A 26,108-nucleotide genomic window follows, 5' to 3' on the forward strand; every position below is an offset into this window, starting at 1 on the left:
CCCCAAGACTCCAGTTTTGATTTGCTTTTAAGTGCTAGCGATGAACTGCCCAGAAAGATTGCATCTTTTGGTCAGAGCCCAAGGTCTGCAGCACTGCTGAAGGCTCTACGATACCTGCGGGCACGTCGGGCAGCGTGGGCTGGGTTGTAGTTCTTTAATTTGAGACAAAAGAGAGTGAGGTCCAGGATTTAGGCTAATAGCTATTGACTCGCTTGCTAGACACAAGAGGGCTGAGTAAGGGTGTAGCGTGTCTGTGGGCTGGGTGACAAATACAGTTGGAAATCATCATTTAAAATAAAAAGAAAGTAACCGCGAAACAAACGAAGGCACCAAACCACATGAGAAGCCAACTTTGGTAGATTTCTTGCGAAATATATGCATTTAAATACATTTACAAGGTTACACTGTTTAAAAAAAAGTTGCAATGATGAAATACAGACTATTTCATTCTTGTACCAAAACTACATATCACATCATAACAACATTATAGCTTTAATTTAAATGGAGACAGTATAAGAGCTGCACCTCTTTATAGAGCAGAGCTCGTTCTAGACACACGGCTCTGCTTTTGTATTGTCTGATGGGCTCAGAGCCTGCAACGCAGGTGTTTAAAAAAGGAAAGCAGTTATCTTTAAAAGGGTAAATCATGTGCTCAATATTCAACATCAATATTTGCAGGGGCGAGGCTGTAGTATCCCATTCAGGTCTGTGTGCACATCGATACCGCTGGGGCTTTAAATTTGCTAAGCACAGCAAGAACACAGTTGATGTAAATCTGTCACAAACCTGTGGTTATGATTAGTCCGTAAGTCTCGGCGTTACCAGAAACTTTGAAGAGTTAATGCTCAGGTTAGGTGTGTGTGCCCGGTATTGCTCGGTGGTTGTGAGGGACCCACGAGGTCGTAGCGTTGGCCTCCGAGGAACAGAAACACCACGCTTCCTCACTAACTCTTGGCAGAAGCCTCCTTATGGCGACACAGGCGCTGCCACGGTCTGTAGCAGAATTCTGCGTTCATTTAGAAATACAAGTCATTCGCGTGGAAGAGTATCGCACCACCCCTTAAGCCCTCCTTTAAAAAAAGTCTGTCTCTGCATCGGAACGGAAAGGTGGATGCCAATATTCCAGGCTGCGGTGAAGTTCAGCAGGTGGTGAGCTCAGCAGATGGGAGTTGTGTTGCCCAGAGCATCTTCCTTCAGTCCGCACAGCGTTACCGGGGCAATAAGGAGGAGCTGGGAGCGCCGTGACTTCACGTCTCCTGATCAGCCCGCATAAAGTCTCAGTCCAGATATTTGGTAAAATTCTTCTAGCAATTTTTTTGCCTGATTTGGTAAATGAAGTAAAGCACAAGTTAACAAAGTTATGGCAGGGAGCCAACCAAGTGCACGTCCAGCTGAACACACAATTCAAAACTGGCAGCAAGTGAGGCTCGGCAAGGCGGGCGCGAGAGCTGTCCACCCCGGCCACCAGCATCCGGGGCAGTTTTTAGGTTTCCAGTCTCCTGTAGTGCAGAGGGATGCCCCTGGAGCCAGGGCAGACAAAAGATCTCCCGGGTCTCTGAATCTAGCGCTCCGGTAATTCTGGCAAGGAGTTCATATTCAAGTAAAAACAGAACAGAAGCTGATGAAGGAGAAGCGATGAAGAACCTCAAGGGGCAGCCTAGTATAACCTGGTTTGTTCTCCACTAAAGGACAGCAACTACCTGAAATGCCTTTCAAAGGCCTCAAACACACACAGACCCAGGCGCTGCTCTGGGGGACCGAAACAACTGAAGAACATCCAACACCCGTCTCCAAGCAGTTACTGCCTGCGGGATCAAGGACCGAGGTTGGTGCCGTGCTTTAGGTGGCATCCCTAGTTCAGCTGCCCCACCAGAAGAGCAGAACCCCCAAGCAGTGGCAGCCCCGGCGGGAAGAGCCGGGCGCGGGGTTTCAGGAGAGAACGGAGGAGGGAAGCCGCCCCCCGGCGACAGCGCCCCGCCGACGGCCCGGTCCCGGCCGGGCGGAGCCCGGGGCCCCCGCGGCGGGAGCAGCACCCGGGGGTCTCACGGCAGCGCCGGGGAAGGGCCGGGAGCTGCGGCGGGAGCCGGAGCCCGGACGGGGCGGCCCGGCAGCCGCCGCCGCGGCTCGGCCGGGGTCCTCGGTGCCCGCGGGCGCCCCGGGCCGGGGAGACGCTGGCTCGGCTGCGCCGTGCGGCCGGGGCGGGCGGCAGCGGGGCCCCGGCGGCGCCGAGCGCGGCGCGGCCCGCAGCGGAGCGGCCGGACCCGCCGGGGAGCCGGGCGGCGCGGCGCTGCCCTGCCTAGGGCTGCCGCTCACGGGGGTCCCCGTCAGGGAGAGGCGCTAGGCAGGGGAGCGCCGGAGCTCGCAGCCGTCCGCCCGGGTCCCCGCAGGGCCGGGCGGCAGGGCGGCCCGCTCAGACGTAGTTCTTCTTGTCGTACTCGCCGTTGGAGGTGGGCCGCCGCGGCGCCGAGTACTTGACGGGGAAGGAGGTCTCGTCACGCTGGGAGCAGGAGCAGCAGCAGATGAGGCAGCCCCCGAAGAGCAGCAGGGCCGTGGCCGCCCAGCCGATGTAGAGCGCGGCCCCCATCTCCCGCTTCTGGGACGGCGGCACGGTGGGGTCGTAGAAGTCGCTGATGACGATGTTGGCGAACCAGCAGAGCGGGATGAGGACCAGGACCCCGCAGAGGATGTAGATGGCCCCGCCAGCGACCACGATGCGGGACTTCGCCTTGCCGGGCCGGATGCAGTTGGTGCACTGCGCGCCCACCACGGTCACCATCAGCGCCACCAGCCCCAGCAGCGCCACGATGACGGTGAGCGCCCGGCCCGCCTGCACCTCGGGCCGCAGCGCCAGGATGGAGTCGTACACCTTGCACTGCATCTGCCCCGTGCTCTGCACCACGCAGTTCATCCACAGCCCTTCCCAGATGGTCTGCGCCACCACGATGTTCACGTCGATGAAGGCCGACACCTGCCACATGGGCAGCCCGCAGGCCAGGATCACCCCCACCCAGCCCAGGATGCCCAGCCCCAGCCCCAGAATCTCCAGCGCCGCCGAAGTCATGCTGCTGCCGCCGCTGCCCCACCGAAGCCTCCGCAGAAAGGACGGCGCGGCAGCTCCGCACTCCTCGCCCCGGGCGGCTGCCGAGCGGCTCTGGGGCCGCGGCCGGCGGGCAGCGCTATATGAGAGCCGCGGGCCGCCCGCCCCCCGCCTGGCCCGGCCCCTTCCCGCGGGCGGGGGCTGGCGGGGCCGCGGGCGGGCGGCAGCGGCGGGGCCGGGGCGGGGGGCTCCCCGCTGCTGCCGCCGGAGCCGGGGAAGCGTCCCCCTGCGCCCCCCGGCACCCTGCTCCGGGAGGAGCTCGCAGGGACGCTGCCCGCTCCCGGCAGGGCGTGGGGCTGGAGGAATCTCCTCCAGGAGTTCAGCCGCTCAGACCTCTTCCTTTTAGCGCCGTTATCTGTGTGTTTCCCATTTACTGATAAAGTCCACAGCCAGACCTTGGGAGGGGTGCGTGACAATGCAGACACCCAGCAGCATGGACGTCCAGCATGCTTATCAGAGCCTAACTGATCATTGCCCAAAAGGCTGAGCACGCTGACTGACCTGCACATCTCTCGCTTGCACATCGTGACAGGCAAAAGTGTGAGCAAGCACCACCAAACGCCTTAGGAACCACCCTGAAAATGGAAGAGCTTTGAGTATGGGATCTGCACATCATCGCTCAGTACCAATAGACAGAGTCTTAATTCGGTCCAGGAAGAATAATTGGTATTAGCTTACGCCAGGCATGAAACTGTTTGTTTTGATACTGGTGCCGAGAGCAAGACATTCTATTTAAATATGTTGCCATAAAGATTTCAGACTTCACTTTACTGTTTTAATTGCTCAAGTACATTTCGAATCTTTATGGTGTGTCAATGAGTTAAGTGCCTGTATCGAAAAGAGTGTATTTGCAAGAGGGTTCGTCATCAAGCCATGCAGACGTCGTAATTGCCACTGTCTCTTCATGGGCCACAGCCTCTTGGATTGTTCTTGCAAAGAAACCTCGGTTCAACCCCTGCAGGCCAACAGCAGCTCACACCCCTCCAGGCTGGCAGCTGCCGCGAGCGCCGGTGGTGCGAATGCTGCTGTTACAGCGGCAGCGGAAGGAGAACAGACCTCACCGGCTGCCTCCCGGCGCGCGCGAGGAGCTGCGGTCCAGCGGCTTTCCACTGGGTGCCCTGAGAAACGCTGCTTTTGATTTAAACCGGGATTGTTTTGGTTTATCTTAAATAAGTTTAAATGTTTTAGACAAAATTGAAAGTTCACACTGACGTTTGACCTGGTTTGGCTAGGTTTGGTTTCAGTTAGCCCAAAGTGTCCTTCTAGTGTAGCGGAGATCACAGAGTTGAAAATAACACATTTCCTGCCCCTATGTAAGCGGTTTTCTCTGTTGTACGGTAATTTACGGCATGTATTACGGCATGCAGAGATTTGTGATGGAAATGTTGGGACTGATGTGAATGCAGCATGAATGGAAAAGTCCATAGGTGAAGCAGAGGCAGCAGAAGAAACGATAAGCAAAGGCTAAAGGAATGACATGCATCGAGAGCTGAGGACGTGACCGATGGGTGCCCTGCTAAGCCCTGCTTACATCCTGGCAGAGTCACCGATGACTCTTCTGCAGAGGACCCCAGCGCTGGTGACAGGAGGGTGGCAGCCAGGGCGCACCACACCAGATGTGGCCTTTCACTTCTTTTTTTCCAACCAGAGGAAAAACTTTAGCCACAGGACACCCAAAAAAGAAAGAGAAGAACGTCAGCAGCTTGGGGAGCATCACGGTGTGGACATGCTGACATACGATGACTGCGGCCTCCCATTGATTATCTCTGCCTGAGGAGCTGTAAACATTTCTAGCATGGAAAATGTCTTCCTAACAGAGGCTGCCTGGTAAACGGAGTTAAGAGGAGTTATCTCCTCTTCCAGCTGTATGTGACATACATACAGTTTACTTCAATTATTTAAAACTGTAAATTCCAGTGTGCACGTCCAGGAGGAATGTGTGACTGGGGCTGTGCAGTCTGTCAAACTGGGGCTGCTTACAATCACTCAGAAAAGTCCCTGGTGTCAGGGAGAGGAGAATGTGCAAAAGAACCAGCCACAGAGACAGAGATGTCTCAGAGGTGAACAGGAAGAAACCCAGAACACAGGCTGAAACTGAATAACATCTGTATTTATGATGATAATAATGATTATATAGAAAACAGCACAGAAGAACAATTAAAGAAGGGGGGAGAAATGCCAGTTATCTTAGCCTGTAAGCACAGGAAAGCCCCACCCTTGCCACTTGCCCGGGAGCACGGAACTCCGAATTTCCTCCGATAAATGGCCTGTGTGTGTTGCTGTGCCGGCCGGGAGGCACTCGTGGGGCCTGCGCGGCGGCCCGGGGCCGCGGGCTGAGAAGGGAAACCAGCGCATGGCTTGTGTTACCTCTGCAGCCCTCACCCCACCTTCCCTTGCTACCTGTTACTGAGCAACTGAGTCCTACAAATCACTTAATCCAAAACAATTCTTTCTCTGGGGAAGTACATGCTTAATAATCGCAGGGTAAACCAACCTTTCTGCCTGGAGGCATTTCCATTCCTGGTATTTCACCTTTGGCTGATTGTTTCTTTCCCTTACCCCAGATATTAGCTTTTATCCTGGCTACTGGCAACAGCCTCCGTTTTTAATTACTCTATTCCCTGATCCTGAAAGCGAGCACTGGTGGCAGAGGCTGCCCGTAATGAGCCCGTCGGTGCAAGGTGCTCGCCGGTCTGCTTTCTTGACTTGCTGCTGGCTTGACTGACAGAGCTGCTGGGGCCTGAGGGCCCTGCCAGCTTCGGCACATCGCGCTTCTGGCGGTGCTGATGTCGCAGCACCGGGAATTAATTTAAACTCCCAGAAATGAAAAGGTTCTAGTTTCTTAAAAGGAAACACAAAGCAGCATGATGTTTTTCTTGGGATGTTAAGTAAAGAAAACACTACTTAATAAATTAAATCCTTGTTGGTAAAGTCTGGATTCCTTTCAATTCAAAGGCATGATGGTCTTGCAGCAAAGTAACTCGTTAACAAATGACCGTTAATGTCATTACATCTATTACTGCTCCAGCTATGTATTTATTAAATTATTCGGGGCGATAGGCAGGGGGGCTTTGCAGCCTGTGAAAATGGGCGGAAGTGGTATTCAAGCCGAGAACAATTGCACAGAAGCCATGCTATAGCAAGAGGGGCTTTGGGATTCGAGGTGATTGTGTTTTCACTCTTTTCCTGACATAATCAGGACAAATACCAGGCGCAGTTACTGGGAGGGCTGCGAAGGGGGGTCCAGGCTCTTGCCAGCTTTGCTTGTCCTGGAGTATGAGCCCTGTGCCGTGGCACAGAAGCACTGCTGTGCCCAGGCCTCCAGTCTTGCTAGGGCTTTGCTCAGCCCCGAAGCATCCCACCAGCGATGTTTAGATAGATTTGCCTTCTGGGACCTGCAATGTAGGCTGCAGAGCACGCTTGGTTTGTAACTTCGGAGTGTCGCCTACCTACGTGCTTCTGCTCCTTCTCATCCCTAAAATGTGAAGCATCTGGAAGACAGAGAAGAAAACGACATTTGGTATCAGGCTTACGCACAAACCTAGTATTGTTTGTGGGAATAAGACAGAGTACGAGTCAAAAGATGAATTAAAAGCCCAGTCATCTCAAGACAGCTTACCATAATTTCCGGATCAGACATAAGCAAAGGTGAAGAATCAGGAATCCTATTTGAGATAGCTTTTGTACCATATTTGGTCTTCTAGTTAGTGCTGAAATAAAGGCAAGGAGATTTACAAATACAGGGGTGTTAGGGGCTGTTCTTCATTCAGCTTAAGTTTGCTCAGTGAAGATTACTCCTTCCTGAATTATCCTTTAAAATGCAACTATTTTTCCCAAGAGAAGCGGTTCAGCTGGAGCTTGAGCGCACGTACCATCTTCCCCAGTAAGACAGGCCTCCATGAAGTTCCTGCATCTCAGCAGTGCCAGCGTGGCTTCGGACTAGCGTGACACATCAGAAGCCTGGCACGTAGGCATGAGTCCTTGTCAAATGAGCAGGTTATTACAAAAGGAAATCGCACAATTTCACCACAGGATTTGTCTCAAGATCATTTCATTTGGAAACAAGCTGAAGTGGTTAACATGAAATTGTCACTTCCTCTCTTAGTTCATCTTTTGAAAAATGAGAAGCAATGATTTAAAAGTCACACCAGAATTTTGCAAGACGGACCAGTAACGCTCTATGACTAGTGCTAATGATGTAGGATCCAACGCCTTTTTTAGTACAAGCGCGTTGCTGCCGTTCAGGATTGAGAAGTGGATGCCCACGCGACTCCTCCCCCTCCGTGGCGATGTGACAAGACTCGTGTAAAAGAAAGGAAGGAACACATTTCTGTAGCTAGAGAAACAGTGAAGGGGGTTACAAATCTGCTTCCAGCCTTCGTCTATTTGCTGCTGTATATCCCTTTCCAAACGCAGTTGCCCTGGGCCTGGATCAGTCTCTGCACTTCACACACCCCCTCTGCCTGGCTTTTCTGTGCGAAGTGCCCGCTGGCGCTGGCGGGGAGCCGGGGGCGCGGGGTGCTGCCTGTGCTGCGCACGGGGGGAATACCGAGACGGCTTTCCTCGCATAATGGGGAAATTAATTGTGCTAAACCGTCAACAGAACCGAGTTCCACACCTCCCTGCTCGAATTCCTCGCCACACAAACCTCTGGATCAGCGTTCAAAACTTCCCCTTGGTTGGAATTGATCTTCCCCTCTCCATGTCTTACTAAAGCACCGCCCCGACGGGGACATTTCCAGTCACCGCGGTCAGGACCAACTGGGCTGCGCTGGTGAGCTGCTCTGCACCTAACTCCTCAGCACCTCATTTTCTGAATGTGGCTTTCGGGCGGATACTGCAGCGTCACCGGACAGCCATAACCCGTGCTAACGGCGTTTCAGGGCAGTTAATGTGGTGAACGATGGCCCTTTCCCAAAGCTTAGAATGTCCTGGCTGTTGATGAGCATCGGAACAGCCGGACCATCCCACTCGCCAAGAGGTCGCACCGAACGTACGCTTAGGCCATGTCACGTCCAATGCTTCTCTTAATGCTATGGACAGCTCTTGAGAATGTATTACAGCCTGGACGGGGGGGGGAAAGCTGTAGGAAATATACATTGTTTCATGCCCAAGGGTCCGGTCTATGTCATGTTTCCTATCAGGAGAACTCTAGTTTAATTTTGTCCTCTTCCGAAGTTAGCCTCCTTCCACAGATTGTGGTGTACCAGGAGCCTGGTAGATCTCTTTCCCATGTAATTGTTGGGAAATCACATCAGATGTCATTTTGTAAAGAACAGCGTCAGCAAGGACAAATGCCATTGTTTTAAATATACATTGCAGATGTTGAAAGTAATTAGTAAAGACACGACCATGAAGTTACTGAAAACTGTTCAGGGCTAGCGATGGGAAACCTGCTATATTTATCTAGTGTCCCAGGAAATTTGCGTTCTTGAGAACACGAGAGGTTCGGGACAACTCCTCTGATTATGAGAATGATTAATTCTCAGCAGTGCTGTCCCTGTTCTTAACGAGATACGTCTGAGACAAGCCCAGTCTTTGGGAATAGCATGCATCTGTTTTGTCAATCCTGATTCCCTTCTTAAAAGTGGTTTCCAGTAAGAGGAAAGGATGGCTGCTATTGGTGAAAAGATGCAAAATGACTCTTATTCCCGAGAAAATGTTTAGGTTCTTCTTACTGCTTCTTCATTGCCATCTTGAAAAAGTGGTCTTGTGCATGCTTGTAAATGCAAAAGAAACATTTCTATTCCTCTGAGACTGCTATTATTCAAACATAATCTTCATTTCCTGTAGTGCGTCACGAAAAATGTGTTTGGGTTTTTTTTTTTCAGCAAGGGAAAATACTTATCTTTTGCAGTTTTTCTTACGGATTACTAAATAACTTGTAAAGCAGCTTGTGCCAACAAATCCTGCTGCATCCACAGATACTGCCTTCCTGTTCGTACCCTCCCCGGGCTCCAGCTCTGAGCTGCACACTTGAGAAGGGCGCAGCAGTGAGAGCAGCTCTCTGCGGGCCTGGCATTCCCGATTCCCGGGGCAACATGTCTGCGAAAACACGGAAACTTTGAGACGTCAGAGTGGTTCACCCCAGTGGTGATTCCACAGATAAAGCGCCACACAGAAGAGTACATCAACCCACCAGCTTACCAAATGCTAACAGAGAATGGGAAGTTCGCCCTTAAATTTCTGTCTGTCACCACACCCAAATGCTAAAAGTTTGCCCAGGGAATACCTAAGTTACGGTATCCGACATTCACACTAGTTATGTTGGAAGCACTTCTTTCTCTGGTAATCCTTTAAAAGAGGGTGTCACCCACAGTGTGCAGCTCTTAACACAGTGATTTCCAAAAGGTTTGGCCCTGGAGCCATGTACTGTAACTTAGCAAAGCAAACACAAATATTCTGAATCAAACACAAACTCAAATTATATGGAAATGAAAATGATTTACGCATATGCTTAAGTTGTTTAATCAGGACTTGAGTAATTCTGTCTCCAGGGGCTATTGGGTGCCCAGCGCCTTACAGCAGTGGGCCAGCGTCCCCATGAATTGCTCTTACAGCGCAGCCGTTACAGCAATCGCATAATTTTAGGCTCAAGTTCCACACACTCAGCTATGTGAGGAACAGACTCAACTGAAAGAAAATCAAGTTAAAAGGGACCTCATAACTGAAAGGAGACAGTTTGATTTTGTCTAAGCAGCATATCTTCTTGTTTTTTTAATGCAATAGAAATAATGCCAAGGAACATGGGTTTGTTTTAGCTATCAAAACTCAATTTAGTTTTCAGTTATAGGGTGGTATTTATTTTATTCTCATCAGTATCATACCATTTTTTCTGTTGAGGAGCAGAACAAAAGATACATAATGTCTTTTGCTGAATGGATGAGGTATTTCTAACTTGCTAAGATGTGACTCCACACAAAGTTAAGATTTGAATTCAAGGAAGGACACTAATTGTACTTTTGATAATGGAGCCCTAGATGTATCAGGAACTTTTATAAAAGGCATTTGAGCTTCCAAGGGAAGGATAAACCAAAATTCTTTCAGAAATAATAATTACGGGAATGAGTGGTTCACAGTCAGAGTGCCGCTCACTGCGTTAACATTTCTGGACTATTTAACCATTTAGGAGGAAGAGTGTTCTTCAATACAACAATTTCTTCTGTTTGCACCTCTGCTAATATCAGCGCGAGAAGTAACAAATAGGCAGTACGCCTTTTGTGGGCACGCATTCTCTGGAGGCCTCTGCAACGCGGCATTTCTCAGTTACGTGCCCCGGGTAGCTGCAGTTCTGCTGCTCGCTGATCCTGCATACTGCTGTTTCATAACCAGCCTCATAACGGGTTTCCAAAGTAACACAAGTACATTCTCACCGAGCGCGTAAGGCACTGTAAAACTCGCCGTCACAGGATGCCCTTTAATGCCGAGAGTTGAGGTGGGTTCAAAAAGCAACAAGAAAAATTCATGGAAGAGAAAACCATCAAGATAAAGCTTCTGGCTCAGGAAGCTGCCGAGCTCCAGATTGCCGGAAGCTGGGAGGATCTGCAGACACGGTGCTGCTTTTATCTTCCCGAGCGCCTGCTGCCGGGCCCTGCAGAGGTAGCCACTGGCTAGGACTGGCCTTTGCTCTTACCCAAAGTGCCCTTCCTTAAGGGACTTCCTGGCACGATGGGGCTGTTTTGGGAGGACTGGGACCTCCCTGGGTGTTCTGTGGGACAGTCAGCCATCTGATTCAGCCACGGCTCGGGAAAATTATTGGTATGCCTCAATAATGAGGCGTTTGAAATTTCTGGGGCATGTTTCACCCGCTGCACTAAGCCCTGCCAAAGGAAGGAGCGACAGCCATGGGAAAGCACGAACTTCCACGAGGCTCTGTCTTGATGCCAGCCTGGAGTCTGGCATTGTCCGTGTCTCTCATCGTTTCTTCAAGTGGTAAACAGTTATTTGTAGTAGCGGTTTATGTTTGTAAAATACTGCGTGCGTCACAGTGTTCTAATTTAGTGAAAAATTGCCACTGTTGTTCCTTTGGTGATAGTACAAAACCCCTATATGGATATCTGTGGAATAATTTAAAATAAGACCTTAATTTCTAAAGGCGACTGAAATGCCATCTTTTAACTCCTCTGAGAAGGTCGTGTACAACAGTACTTTGTGTTATAACACCACGCTTTGTCCTAGGAAACGGAACTCGGTTGCGCTTTCATTGGCTTTTATCTTGTTCTTCCTCAGATCGCATCAATGCTGGGTTGATAATTTGAGCACAATGCGAGTTAGCAAACGGTGCCAGTCTGCCTTCAGCAGCGTTGGTTTCACTTCCACGTTTTCCTGTTGTGAGCCGCAACCTGTTTGCTTAATGGATGGACATAGAGGCAAAGCCGAAATGGGCTTCTTGGTATTCAGACTGCAAGTCAAAAGATTTGCTGCTAGATCACACGTGCGAGCTGCCCTCCACCGAATGTTCGGATGGATTCTAGGAACTTCCCTGAAGCCGGTTCTTGCAGCTGGAAGGTGGGGAAAGCCTTCCCTGAACTTCTGCTGACCCTCCGTTTTAATTTGGCGGTGTGGTGTTGGGTGTTGGAGCTACAGCACGCTGTTTCCCCATGAGAAAGCGATCGGGTTCTGTAACCTGACTGCAGGTATCCTTTACACTCTAGGTTTGCGTCCACTGGGGTCCCGGTAGTCGGAGAACGTCCCACTCACCCCCCAGCGACGGCCCCGGCCCAGCAGAACGGCTCTCGTTAGCCAGAGGGAACGCCGCGATGACGGAGAAGACCGCCACGGTGTCGGTAAAGCGAGTCCCTTGGGGTTTTGCGCTGTGTTTGGGAGAGAAGTTTGCCTCACAGGTGGACGAGCAGCTGGAGACCAAACGGGCTGGTGTTACAGGCTGCGTTAGTCAAGCAGCACCAAGGGTCCCCGGCCCTCACCCCTACCCCGCCGACAGCCTTTCTGCGGTGAGGGCCGCCGCCGCGGCCTGCTGTGGCGGGAGGCAATCCGAGAGCTCAGCGGCATTTGGGCAGGGAGCAGGGCTCCGGTTGGGACGGGGGTGTTTCAGGCAGGCCGGGCTCTGCGCTCCCTTCCCGGGGCTCAGCGCCGCGTCCCTTCGGGCGGAGGGGAGGGGTGCGCGGCCGGGGCAGGGAGCAGGCGGGCCTCAGCCGGGCTCCGGCGGGCGAGCCTCTCCTCGGGGGAGGCAGCGGGGTCCCGGAATGCTCGGTGTCTCGGAGCGGGGGCGCGGAACGCCCCGGGAAGCGGCGGAGCGGGGACGGCCGGCAGCGGCGGCGGCCCGGCAGCGGCGGCGGCCCGAGGCGGCGGCGGCCCGGGCCCCCGCGCTCGCCCGGCCCCGCCACCCGCCGGGACGCGGTGTCGCCATGGCAACGGCCCGCCGCCCGGGCGGGCGCGGGGAGACGCTCTAGCCCGCCTCTCGCTCGTCCCCGAGCCGCGCCTCGCCGCTGTGCTGGGCAGCGGCCTGGACCATAGAGTCGTGCGGAAGGTAGGTAGGCGCTCGGCCGCGGTGGCGTGTGGGATGCGGGAGGGCTGGCCGGGGGCGGTGGCGGCGGATCGAGGCCTGGCAGCCGGCGCACCGGCGGAAGCGGCTCAGGCTCAGGTAAGGGCCGGGGCCGGGGCCGGGCGGGCGCCTCCGCGCCGCTCCGCACGGCTGGTGCCCGCGGCCCGCAGATCCGCGGCCCGGCCCGGCCCTGCCTGCAGCCGCCAGCGGGGCGGCGGCTCGGCCTCGGCCCAGGGCCCTGGCTCCGGCCTCGGCCCGGGGCGAGGCGAGGCGTTTGAAGCGGAGGTGCGAGGAGGGGGAGCCGTGTCGGGGCAGAACCCGCGGAGCCCCGCAGCCGGGCGGCGGGCCGCTTGGCGCACACGCGTGTCTGTCCGCAAGGCCAGGCCCGCCTGGCTTCCGAGGCGCGGACGCGGCCTCCGTCCCGCCGGGCTCAGCCCGCCGCGGTGCCGCCGGGGGGGCGCTGGCTGCGCGGGGCGCCCGCGCCTTCCTGGAGCGGCAGCAGCGAGCGGGGCCCGGCGGGGGCAGGCAGAGCCGGGGCGGCGGGGGGGGCAGAGCCGGCGGGGGGGCAGGCAGAGCCGGGGCGGCGGGGGGGCAGGCAGAGCCGGGGCGGGGGCAGGCAGAGCCGGGGCGGCGGGGGGGGGAGGCAGAGCCGGGGCGGGGGCAGGCAGAGCCGCGGCTGGCCGGGCAGCGCGCCGAGCGGGTGCTTTACGCTCTGGGGCTTTTAGCTCTTAGGTGAGCGTCCATAGGCGCGTTAGAGACTGCACGGTATCGGGGGACTGAAGCGTGATTTGGTGGTGATTTAAAATACCGACTTATCGCTGCTTGCTACGCGTCGCCAGAACGTACACAGTTACGGCTGAGCTTCGTGGGTGTGAGCAGAGCTGCCTGTTTTCTATGAGCGATCATGGCTAATACGTTTAGCTTTTTAATTTAAAAAAGCCCCTGGTTTTCACATTTACAGGTCTGCTTTACAGTATTTTTCTCTGATACAGTAACTCTGGGAAAATACCGTTAAAAGCTGCTTGCGTAGGAAGCACGTAATCACTCAAACTGATCATTAATGTGAACGGCTTCATTGCCGCCTTTGTGCTTTTTAAGTGATTGTATTCATTGAAATAAGAGTAAGGAAGGAAGTTGTCTAGGGTAATATATTAACACTGAAATGGCACTTTAAATAAAATATTTAGGATTAGAGCTCTAGATTCATGCATTGCTTTTTCTAGACCTTTTGCTTTTAAGAACAGCGCTCATGCGTGGTTCTCTCTTGCTTAGTCCTTGCCTCCCTTTGCTGTGGATGTGCGTGCTGTTAAGTCACAGAAACATTGCGAGTTTTGATGAACAGCAGTGCATTCCCAGTACTGATCTGTGTGGTGTGTCATTGGTTCAAATACCTTACCAAAATGAAGCCTGTAAAACTTGTAACACTGAGTAGTAATTCAAAGACAAAGCAGTGGCATGCACTTAGCTCGGTCTACCTGCAGGTGCCATAGCTGGGGTTTTGTTGTTGTTGTTGCATTTGCTGTTAAATTCTGTGTTTGGTGGAAGTGATACAGTCATTTTCCTGAATAAGAGTAATGCAGGAATGTATTCAACTGTTGATGTGTAAAAGAGGATTCCTTCAATTGGTAACGTCTGTTTCCAATGAGGAAAATGGAGTCATCTGGGATTGTTGATAGAGAGGGAGTGACACTTCTCCCTGGGAGCCAGGGGTTTCCAGCCAGAGGCGAGGGCCTGCTGCGAACAAAGCCTGACACACAGGACAGGCTCTGCTGCACCCGCTGTTGTTTGGTAGAATGGGGTGATTCATACACCTTTGATAGCGTAAGCTACCAAAAAAAATACAGTTAACTGCTTTGCATTTGAATACCCCTATATCCAGTTTGGAATACAGCAAGGCAATTTTTAATTTTCACATACCTTCCTTGTTTCTCTGTGTGCAAGACACTTGTAGAGGTTGTAACTTTTTTAAAAATTATTTATGTGCCTCAGTACTTGACTCTGACATTTCTTTGTGGGTTTTTGCAGTTCTTTTTGTGAGAAACCACAAATATTGGTATTTTACTGAGATACTCTTGGTGTTTCTCTGTCTGCTTTAAGTCTGAAAACGTGACTTCAGAATGCTAATGTTGTTAGACCATTTCCAGCACTTGGAAACCTACTTAAGTCTTTACTGCCTTCTGTGGTTCCCTATTAGGTTATTAAATACTTTTTTTTAAAGTATCAGATTTATATAATCTCAGATGGAAAGAAAGGGGCCTCATTTGATAAATCAGGAGAGCTGTTCTGCCTGTAGAGATGGTTGTTAAGGTCCCTCTAAAGTGATTATTTTAAAATGTTGTGTAATGTCCTTATATGGAAACACTCTTTGTACATTTTTCATAGCGTTTTCTTTGTGCTAGTTGCTCTTAAGAAGCTCCCAGTCTGCCTGCTCCTAACAGTTTACTTCTTGCATCCTGACAGGAACAAAGGAAATGACCCATTTTCCTTCCCCTCTCTCTCTTTCTCACTGGAATACTTTCCTTAGCAGGAGGCGGTAGGATGGCGTGTTCCAGTCCTCTGCCTTTGCAGAGGAGGCAACCGTAGCTGAACTTGGTGGCCATCTGCTCCCTTTGCTTGCCCAGCAGCAGGTTGTTCGGGATAGGAGTTTGTTGGGGTCTGAAAAGAAACTGTTACATTATCCACTGTTCAAAAACCGATTTGAACACCCCTATAGTGTAGCATAGTGTCCCTTTTTTCTGCTAGACCAGCTAAATGGGGCCCACAATTATCTACAAATAAAGTTTTACTGCTTTTTGGAAGTTAATTCAATGGTATCTTATCTATTCCTTTTTCTTTGAAATATTTTACGTGTGCTGCTTTGCTCCTCTCAGAATGATTGAAATAGTCCTTTGAAAATCTGAAGGAAAGAAAACAGCTATGGCTTGCTCTGTTTTGCCTTAGTTGTTTTTTGTTTGTTTGTTTTTAATTTTGTTATGGCAAATGGGTGAAAAACGAAACATGACGATTTCCAGATGTGTGACTATCCAGAGTGTTGTCAGACGCTCAATTTTACGTTATTTTAATGTTTGACTCAGCTGTATGCAGACAGACTTCAGGATTTCAGCAGTCACGCTGCACGGTGTAGGCTGGTCCATCGACAAGTTATCACTTGTAAGCGATGCTGTAAGCGCTGTAGTTATTTGGTGCTGTAAGGAGGTGTAACGTATGGTATTTTGCTAATTCTGAGGTATTGATTCGTAATGATACGGTAAAGCTTCAGGAAGACAGCTCGTGGTCATCTGGGGAAGTCGGTTGGTTGAATAATTTCCTAGGAAACCTTGTGAGGGCAGTATTATGAATTGCAAAATGCATTGAGGCTGAATAACTGAGGATTCATTTGAACCTCAGCGCCTTATTTAAGTGTTGTGGAACAGCAGTTTGGGTTGGGTTTTGTTTGGTGGTTTGTTTTTTTTTTTTTTCCTCCAGCCAACTTTTAATTAGAGTATTTCTATTCTAACAAAATACAGTGGGAAATAGCTACCTGGATGCTTGTTGTACACAGACATTTAAGCCTGCGCTGCAGTCACGACGTGATCAGAGCAGCTGTCCTGCAGCTTTGGCTACAGCAACTTTTTGGTCAGGGTAAGACACCAGGTGAATGTGGTTTGCCTGGTAGGAAACAGGCTTTGTAAGTCATTTGTTGTAAACTTAGCTTTTTATGAGATGACAGACTAATTTTGAAGCCAGATGTGTCATAATTAGTTGACAATTTTGACTCTTCTGCTTTTTAACCAAGCAGCTTGGGTAATGCTACAATGGATGTGACTATACTGTCAGTTTAGAGCAGAAGTAACTAGAGAATTTGCCGTACATCTCTAAATCTGGGTTGTTCCCCCTTCTCACCTTGAACTCTGGGCGGCTGCTCTGGGTGGCTGCTCATCCGGCACTACTGTCAGAAAGGGGCCGGAGGGTCCATCGGCATTAGCACTCGGACAGCGACTGTTCATGAACTCTAAACCCTTCCATTATGTTACTGATTTTATAGACAAGGTGACAGCAGAGGTTGCCAAACGTAGAAGCAGGCTGTGGACAGAGCAGCGAGTTACGTCCGTCAGTGAGGCTGTGACTGACTGTAAGGATCTGTAGTGCAGGTTGGCTGGAGGCTGGAAGGAGCCCTTGCATCTTGGCCAAAGAAAAATAAGCTCTGTTTTTTCAAAACCGTTCTTAAGGGATGTTTCCCAGGCTGTTTTGAGGAATACCCAATTAGAGGCTGTCAGAAGATGATTAGGATCAGGACCTCCCTGTTTTCCAGGCAATGGACCTATTAGGCTTTCATTAGCAAGCAAATGAACTAGGTATGGGGGGAAAGTAGTTGGAGGAGGAAGAAAAACTTCCCTTGCTTACAGGGTGGCTGCTGTCTGCCCAGCTGACAGAATTTGAAATGCCTGCCTGCTTCAGGGCAAATGAAATGCCCTGTGAGCTGAAGACGTGTTTTCTTTAAAACTCCGAGTTGCAATTATGCTAACTTCGACTTTTCCTTTAGTCCAAAGCTTAGTATGTCTCTGCTAGGGTTTGACCGTCAAACTGCCGGTGTCGGAAGCGGGACTGTGTCCTGCTAGAAGGACTCCCGCTACCCAACAGGAAAGCGTTGCTGTCTGAACACACAGCTGCCTGCACGGGTCACGTCCCCGCTTTCCCAGGGCAAGAGCTGCGCTGTCAACAGACCCAGCTGTGAAGTGCTCCTGCCACTGCTGCCTTTCCTGGCCGTGCTCTGTGGTCGCCTCGCTATTGCCAGGATAACTAATTTGTAGTACAACCAACATCCTTGAGTAAAAAGATAAGGGCTTTCCAAAACCCAGCTGTTCTGGGTGTCTGAAAGTGAAGAACACAGCTTTTTGATAGTCCCTGAGATCAGGGTGAGTTTTCATGTCCAGCATGGGTTAGCAAGTGCCAGGGTTCGGCAGTGTTTGGTGCAGTGTTCACGTTCAGCCGTAGTACTTTGAAGTGACTGAAAATGTTACAACCTGTGCCTGGAAATCCCGTCGGTGTCCTGTTCTTGGGAGAATTTTTGTATGTGGTCGTAATTCTCAACTGTCATTTTTGGACAACAGTTACGTTACATTCACCTATTTGTGAACCATCTTTAAGAAACATACAGTTCATAAGTGGAAGGGGTGAAAATGGAAGGACCTCTTTATGCTATTCTGTATAGGGGGTTGGGAACAGAGAATATTTGAATTTCAGGTTTTATTAGCTAATTACAGAATTGGAGAAAGAAAAATTACCTCAGGAGTACCATGCATACTCAGCATTAGCTTTCAGTAGGTATTTTTGCCTTCTTTAAAGATAGGACGGATGAAAGATCTTTAATGATACTGAATTTTAGTATTTTGAGTTCTAAAGAAATCTTTCTGTTTTAAAACTTTTAAGTATTTCAATGAAGTATTCTGGTTCTGATAATCCTGTGTCATTTCTTTCCTGTGAATAGCTTCACAGAAGCAGCCATTTTGATTATGGCTTGTTTATTCTGGTAATCTTGGAGTATGCGGCATTTCATTCTACTATAATAAAATGTGATTATTGTATGCAATTGATCAGTTCAAAATTAAAATGAATGTAATCTTCAAGTCGGCTAACATGCACTGTGGATTTTATTTTCCAGTGTCTGAAACTCGGAGTGACGAAACATGTCTCAGTCAGGTGAAAAAGTAAAGGTAAAGAGATGGCTGCGTAGCCAAAATTTTGTTTAGAATCCATTCAACTTCTGAAAATACTTGTGGTTTTACTGAAGTGGTAAAATGGTGAATAAATGATACCTATTGATTCAGACGCGTTCCTTAAAAGGAACTGTTTAGTAGAAACAGAGCTTGCATGTGATTCTAGTAACAGGCTTTCGGACATTTGCCAGATGTGCAGTGTTTGCTTACACATTTAGAATGGTGCCTTTACCAAAGGAAATTTCATTTGACAAACCTTCATTTCTAATGTTTTTGCCCATCTGTGTGGGTTTTAAAAGGATTGTTAGCAAATAACTAATGGCTTTGTAAGCGATTTCCCCTGTATCCCCCCACTGGAAGTATGGCATTGTGTAAAAACCGTTCTCATCAGAAACTCATTGGTGAAGAAAACATTTGGTTCCAGCTAGCTCATAGGTCCCTAAATCAAGTGGCTGCAGGTTTTATTTAGGCTCCTATTAGGTTTTCAGTCAACTGATAACAGATGGTGAAGCAGACTGCCCTTTTTATAGCCCAAATCTCTTTGATAAGTTTTTCAGACACGTCTTTTTCCTGCTTTTGTGTTAGAAGTTAAACATTGTGAAGATAGGTGAACAGCTTAAAAAGCAGAAGATAGATCTCTGTGTGATTGTATCTTGGTAATCTCTGCATTACCATACAATGTTCTTGTTTTTCTACGTGTGAGTGTATGCATTATTTATTTTTATAGAAGATAGTAGCAGCAGATACCAAATTTGAACAGATATTTTTGACCTCTAATTTAAAATCTTTGGGATTTTTAGCTATGTTTACAGCTTAAGATTAATCATAGTCTGTTCTTGCAAGCTTGCAGATTTTTTTTTTAATCCAAGGAGAGACTTTTGTTTATGTGTAGCCCCAGGTACTTATCAGATTTCTATTTATATCAGACTGCTTGGTAAATGGGCCTGTTTCAAGGTCTGCCTTGCTATAGCGGCAAAAAATGGTTTCATTCTCTATTTTTCCATGTGCTTTATATATCTCTGCACTTTATTGTATAGAATCAACTGAACTCTGTTTCAACTTTTTAGGGGGAAGGGGATCTCATTTACACTCCACTTTTGTTTCCTTGTCAGTTTTCCGACTCAGCAGGCTATGTGGGATTCGCTAATCTGCCCAACCAGGTTCACAGGAAATCTGTGAAAAAGGGCTTTGAATTCACACTGATGGTGGTTGGTAAGTGACTTGTTTAAGTATTTGTCACTGTTATACAATAAGAAAAAAATTTCTTTATTTCTTTCACATAGACATACATGTCTTCCTACTTAGCAACTGACCGTTATACAGAAGAAAAAGCTTTGAACCTCTATACACTCTCTAATTAAATCTCTTGCTATTTTGTCATGTGTGGTAGGAGGGAGTATTTGTAGTGATTAAAGATGATGACTTTGAGCCAACAGGACGTTCTTGTGTTCCTGACTCATCATCAGATGGTAGGGATAGCTGCTTAGGCTTCCTTTGACTCCCATTTGCCCAGCTGAAGGCATGAATGCACGTGGTGAATACCTTGCTGTTGAAATGGTGATGCTATTCTTGTGTTTTCTGCTGTTCTATACTGACTCACTCTGGTATTGTAACTAAACTTTTGATTTGCCTGTTCTGTGAGTGAGCACCTGTAGGAGTCTTTGATGGACAGTCCTTTAGGCACAAAGCTGTTTTAAGTTTAGAAGTTCTAGAATTATGGAACTTCCCAGGTGAATTTTGAATAATTTTCTTATGTTTTTTCTGTGTCATGTTTCACCGGGTGTAGGTAGCCTAACTATAAGGGTGCGAAGCTCAACTGTTAGTTTGGGATTGCTTTATTCATTCTCCCTCCTAACAGTGTTCTGGCTTCAATTTCTAGCTTAGGAAAATCTTAAAGCGCTCAGAAATTTTCAACAAGAGAGTTACAGCTCCTGATTTTGTAAGTTTAAATGAAAAAAACCTTTTATTTCCCTGAAGTAACCTAACTATCTCTAGATCTGTGGTCAAAGTGCTGTATGACCTTTCAGCTCTTATTATGAATTCTATTAGAGTAAACCTAGCATTTTCATGTAACATTTGTAAAAACACTAGAGGCTTGTTTTTCCTGTGTTTTTAAAGTGCTTAGCTGAACCTTTGATGTTTTTATCTCAAAACCTAGGGTGGATCCTGATGAACAAATTATTTTTCCTCCATCACGTGGGCTTGGGGAAAAAGGAGGTGCTTGAAAAAGCCTGGAGTAAAAGGTGTATATACTTAATAACCTGAATTGTTTTGTTTTGTAGGTGAGTCTGGCTTGGGAAAATCCACTTTAATTAACAGTCTGTTCCTGACTGATCTTTATCCAGAACGTTATATTCCTGGAGCTGCAGGTAAATGTGGTTTTGCAGTTCCTCCAGCACATACCCTATGAAATTTCATGTTATTTCAGTTCACATTGCTTCATTCTGATGATAACTTCACCCATGAGACCCTTTCTTCATGCTTTCTAGATGTATTTTAATCCTCCAAATATTTTTTTTTGAGCAATCACTTTCTCATATTTCCTTTCAAAGACTCAGGTTTTGTTGTTTCTTCATCAATTGTTATTAAAAAAAACAACCCCTCAAACCTTTTAGGTGTCAGTATACCTAAATGTGGTTTTGCTGTAATCCCCATTTCCTCTAATGTTTTTTGCCTGTAATGCCTTAAATCCTGGTGAGAGGTGTAAATACCATTTGGCAAAGAATCTAGCATGCTTCTGAGTATTATAATTTTATTTTTGCATATTGTCATGAGTAAATCCCCTTTTTTAGTTCATTGCTTCTTGTTTATTTACAAAAATGTGGTGTTAAATTTTTACTAGTTTGTTTTTGTTTGTTTGTTTGTTTTTAAATATTTTGTATTATGTAGGTTATGGTACACTTCAGATTGCACTTCCTCCTCTGTTGCTCTCTCCTGCGGGGGTTTCTGCAGCAATTAATAGGCATAATAACAAACAAAATTTTCCTTTATTTTAGAGAAAATAGAGAGAACAGTTCAAATCGAAGCTTCTACAGTAGAGATAGAGGAGCGAGGGGTGAAGCTGCGTTTAACAGTAGTTGACACACCAGGATATGGAGATGCCATCAACAGCCAGGACTGGTATGTGTGCAAATACTGCTTTACCTGGTAGAGTTTGTATCTTACCCAAACGCTGCTCTGGTGTGTCTGTCTCTCTGAACTGAAGTGATTCAGCTGGTGGTCTTTGGATAACTTTGATGTACTAAAGGGAAGCAACAGGTTCCTTATTCTTAACATTAATGGGGTGTTATCTTGAATTCATGGTAGAGGGTCTTTTCTGAGCCCTTGCAGTTAAGCACAATTTTCTAAGCACTTCCGCATTCTGGGTGCTCATCTTCGTATCATCAGTGCCATGATCATTTAGTTTGTGTGAGCTTTCAAATCAAGTTTCTCTTATAATTTTTGTTGCCTCGAGCACACATCTCTAGTAAAACTGTATTACTTTGTACAACTTCCTGTTTCAATTTTCTAACCATTTTGTAGCGTTTTTTAAAGGTTTGGTTAGTGTTCTCTAGGCTTTCTGTGGTTCTCTCTCAAAACTAGTGGCCTTCCCTCCAGTAAGGTTCTCTGTGACAACTGCGGTCAACTTTGTCTCCATAGCTGTTCTGATGGGGCAGAATTCTGGTGAAGGCTTTTTTTGTTTTTCTTTGTCTCTCTGGCCCATCCAGTTTCCATGTTTTTAAGACAGTACTTTTCATTCCCTGTTCTTTATATGTACTACTAGCAATTTGGATAGAACTGCGTGGGTTTTTTCTTTATGATGGAGTTACTACTTAGCGCTCTCTGGCCTAAACATCGCTGATAATCTTTAATAATTGAAATAATTGTCTGCAGATACACTGGACAACATACGTAATTGCTTTAGTGTAAAGATCATGAAGAAAGAAAATGGTAAAATAGCTATGAAGGAACTGGGCAGTTTGTAACAAAATTAGAATTAATAGGTTTGTTCATAAATGTAATTTTCAAATCATCATCGTCATGTACTTTAACTGTGGAAAGCTGATCTTGCAATAACATTTTTCAAATAAAGATGAGATATATTAATGTGCTTACTAGGATGCCTGAATTATTCTCGTGCAACTAGAAGCTAAACTTTGAATTTCCACATGGTTGTCTTTTAAGAAGTGCTAACAATGTTTGTTTTGCTTATTCATTAATTTTTGTTGACACTTTTTTTGTGATGGTGCTGGTGGTAAGCCCAGGGCAAATGAAGTGTCACTGTGCAGAGAAGGGGAGCATAAAGCTAATACTGGTTGATTTGAGTTCTTCAGTATAAATTAAAGATCAGGAAGGGGACAAATAGCTGATAAAATAAACATCTATAATGCTAATAGAATGTTTTGTCATCTTTTCCTGACAGAATGCTGTGTTATCTGGAGCATTCTGAAGAACATTGTTATAAGACATGGTTTTTCTTTGCTTTCTATGGTGTACTGTAGAAACAGCAAAAAATGGAGGCAGTGAAGTTATTCAATACACTAAATGAAAGTTTGAAAGTGAGATTTTTATTTTCCTCCCACTTTTCTTACTTTATTAAGTTGAAAAAATTTGAACTTTTAGAGTAACACTAAGGCATCTTTCTGGATTGCAGCAGGGTCTTGCTTATTTTGTGCACTGTTGACTAGAGCTTCCTTCCGCTGGAGCTCAGAGCTGTGCAGTCCGTGTATTGTGTTACATAGAGCTCTTCCTGTTGATTGTGTTCTAATGCCCTTTGTTTATTCTGCTAAGATGTTTCTTAGAGACCTACGTGTTCAGATTTTTCCCCTTTCTTTTTGGAGGCTTGCTAAATAGAGTCATTCTGTGATGATTCAGACCCAGCAGAACAATTTACTGGTTTATACTTAGCTTTCTGTGACAAATCTTAAACATCAAAATACATTACGGGAACAAATACTTACATACTAGATAATAAAAAGATGCAATTAATTTTAATTGTCTCTCTCTAGTCCCATTTTCTCATGTCACACGAAACGACTTCGTTTGAGGCATGACGAGCGTCATTTTGACAAAGTCTGTTAGTCTTCACAGGATGTCGCGGGGACGTGGATGGATAGACTCTTTGTTTCAAACTGTAGTCAAGACTAACCCAGCGCAACTGCCTTCCTTCCTTGTCAGTTCAGAGGAAGCAGCAAGTTCATGTTCTTGAACTTATGTTTGTGTTCACGAGCATTTACTGCAGTTATGGTTAACCGGTAGATGGTGCTGATCTCGATCCAAGTTTTATAAAGCACTTTTTTGGGGAAAGCTGCATTTTGTGCAGACTACCTGTTGTTCAGGATGATGTATTTTACTAAGGTTATTTTTGAACGGCGCTAAATCAAACTGGCATGATGTCCCTAGGAGGCAGCAATTGCTGATCCTGTTTCAAATATCTTTCTCCTGAGTAGGTTTCCTAATGGCTTTTGGTTTCTGTCTTTGCATTGATGAAAGGGCTTAGAGTTTGACTTCCAAGGATGGGCGCTGGCATCAATTTTTGTGTTTTCCATCACAGAAGAAGTGCTAGTAAGGAGTATGCGGTGTCAAGAGTTTGTCCAGGGGGTCTCCTGAATTGGAAGAATAACAATGTTGGATTGGGAAATGAGTTGTTATGGGTTTAGTACAACACATTCTTTAAAGTAGATTATTTTTGTTTTCCAAATGCTATTGTACTTAAAACAGCCTGTAAGAAAAGGTGGATGCTAACCAAAGTTAACCATAGTGATAATTTTTTAGAGTCTGTGTGAAGCTTTAGTGCTAGCTGGAGTTCTGTATGGTAGAATCAAACTACGCCTAGGAATGCTCTTGGCATCAGCTTGGGGGTGTGTTTGGAGAATAGCAAAGTTCTTGATGGTGGGAGATTTGAAGCATAGAACGGCTCTTCCATGCGTAAAGACTTTGGGATCGCGAGAGAAGCATGTCCTCAAAATAACATCTTTCATCAGACAGAAGAGAAGGGATCTAAGGAGAGGAGGGAAAAAACTTTGCTTCATGCACAGATTTGGGATCGAATTTGGTCTCAAAAGGATGGTTGACAAAAACAGTTTACAGGTTAACTCGTTAGATATTGCTGATCATACGCCTCGTTTCATCTTGGTTGCAGTGTCGCGGGTCATTCTTCGATAACTGCCTTCTGGCTGCTGCTAACTTTCTTTTTTTACTGGCTTATGTTAAGTTGTATTTTGTGTTTTTTGGCAGCTTGGTAATATTGTTCATTTTCCCCCAGTGGGCTTAAATGCAACGGTTGTGTTGTTTGCTGTTACAATACAGGATGTGCTATCTCCTAAGTAATGACACCACTGTGCTACAAGCCAGGTGTTTCCCGGAAGCCAGGAGGTACAGGACACTAACGCCATATTTATAGGGAAAATCATGGCTATTAGAGCTAGAAAACTGCACGTAAACTAATTACATTGCCAGAGAAATGTGTGATAGTTGCTTTCCCATTGTTTGTGCTTGGTTTCTGTCCTAATATTTGTACGTCTTCAGTCTCGTTACCTTTCACCAGCTAAGAGGAGGGTATCTGAGATCAACAGGGACATAAACCATGTTGTTCTTTTTCAACACGTTTAGGTATTAAGATACTAGTTCTTAGACTTGAGTAGCTAAGGTCAAAACCCAGTAAATTTAATGTTTTGCTGTGTCATCTTCTGTAGTATGACTTAGAACAGTGCAAATCTTCCAAAGATATAAATGGGTGCATAGATATTCTACTATGATTTATTCCTCCTAGATCCAAAAGCTTGCTCAACTTTGGAAAATCAAATTCCCTCTAGGATCTCTTCTGTCATTCGTGTTACTTTCTTTCATCATCTTCATCACAGCCACGCAGCCCAGGGTTGAACTTCGCTGCCTGTCGCAGTATTTGCCAGCATTCTGTGTGTTCGTTCTCCAGATTACTAATTCTTTTTCTGTGTTCTCTTGTCTGTTTCCTCCTTAAATTTCTCTAGTCAAATTTGCAGTTTCTCAACAACAGAAATACTATTTTTCACGTTAAGCTTTCTGCTCAGTTTTTCCCCAAGTAGTTTAAGATATGTTCGTGACACAGTCATCTGCCTAATCTCATCTTCATCAACGTGTTCACTTTCCTTCCCCTGCAGTACTTAATATAAAGTGTCCTTTTATATTAATGTTGTTTGCAGGTGTCTACATGCTCTGGAATATCTTAAAACAATCTTCTCAGTAATGCGTTGTGTTTTCTGTTCTCGTTCTAGTCACTGCTCTTTGTATCTGATTAATCAATTAATAATTAAATATGATCAAATTTTGTGTTCCTTTACTTCTTTGCAGGGCATATTTTAAATTGCCTTGAACTAAGTAGGAATTATTTTTCTTTGCCAACAGAAAAGGATTGTGTAAGGTAACAAAAATAGCTTAATAAATCATGTGATGCTTTAGTGCATGACTTGCGAATGTATTTATACTTAATTCAAACAGACTAGAGTACCAGAAGTTTCATAGGTAACTATAGAAACCTAGCTCTAGGGTCAGGGTTGTAAATCAAGAGGATATCCGGGATATGTCATTTGTCAACCGCTTTAAAAACAAATCCTCACCCCCTACCCCCAGAAAAAAAAAAAGCAGAAAAATCCTCAGTCTTCTGTTCCTGTCTGTGGTGTCTCAGCACTGGGTGCTTTTTTCCTGAGCTTGCACTTGAACTTTTTATCCAGTGGACAGAGTAACACTTGAAAGTAGCTCTAGGCATAGATGGACACTTGGTGCTTGCTATGAAAATATCTTTTTGCATTATCAAAATACTTCTCCTCAGTAGTAGATACAGTGCTAGGAAGTTGAA

General features: G+C 46.9%; 2 protein-coding genes across 8 annotated transcripts in view; one reads left to right on the forward strand and one right to left on the reverse strand.

Annotated features, from left to right (window-relative positions):
* Positions 1-339: 339 nt before the first annotated feature.
* CLDN5 (claudin 5) lies at positions 340-3,134 on the reverse strand. Its single transcript, XM_082324856.1, has one exon. The coding sequence runs from the start codon at positions 3,059-3,061 to the stop codon at positions 2,411-2,413; it is 651 nt and encodes a 216-aa protein (XP_082180982.1). The 5' UTR covers positions 3,062-3,134; the 3' UTR covers positions 340-2,410.
* A 9,390-nt stretch (positions 3,135-12,524) lies between these two features.
* Positions 12,525-26,108, forward strand: part of LOC309596630 (septin-2) — a 40,005-nt gene continuing 26,421 nt past the window's right edge. For 2 of the 7 annotated variants that reach the window (XM_082325101.1, XM_082325107.1), the window contains exons 1-5: positions 12,621-12,698; positions 18,241-18,292; positions 19,408-19,507; positions 20,578-20,664; positions 21,292-21,415. In XM_082325101.1, the coding sequence (XP_082181227.1) occupies positions 18,266-18,292; positions 19,408-19,507; positions 20,578-20,664; positions 21,292-21,415 (338 nt within the window). In that variant the 5' untranslated portion in view covers positions 12,621-12,698; positions 18,241-18,265. Of the gene's footprint in view, positions 12,589-12,620; positions 12,699-12,726; positions 12,885-16,358; positions 17,495-17,543; positions 17,900-18,240; positions 18,293-19,407; positions 19,508-20,577; positions 20,665-21,291; positions 21,416-26,108 lie in introns of those variants that run through there. The other 5 variants (XM_082325103.1, XM_082325106.1, XM_082325104.1 and 2 more) reach the window with 5 other exon arrangements.

Source organism: Platalea leucorodia (assembly GCF_965183815.1).
Source record: "Platalea leucorodia genome assembly, chromosome: 12".
NCBI lineage: Eukaryota > Metazoa > Chordata > Aves > Pelecaniformes > Threskiornithidae > Platalea > Platalea leucorodia.

Coding starts and splice junctions, on each gene's coding strand:
- CLDN5 (XM_082324856.1), bottom strand. CDS start 3,061: ATGACTTCGGCGGCGCTGGAGATTCTGGGGCTGGGGCTGGGCATCCTG.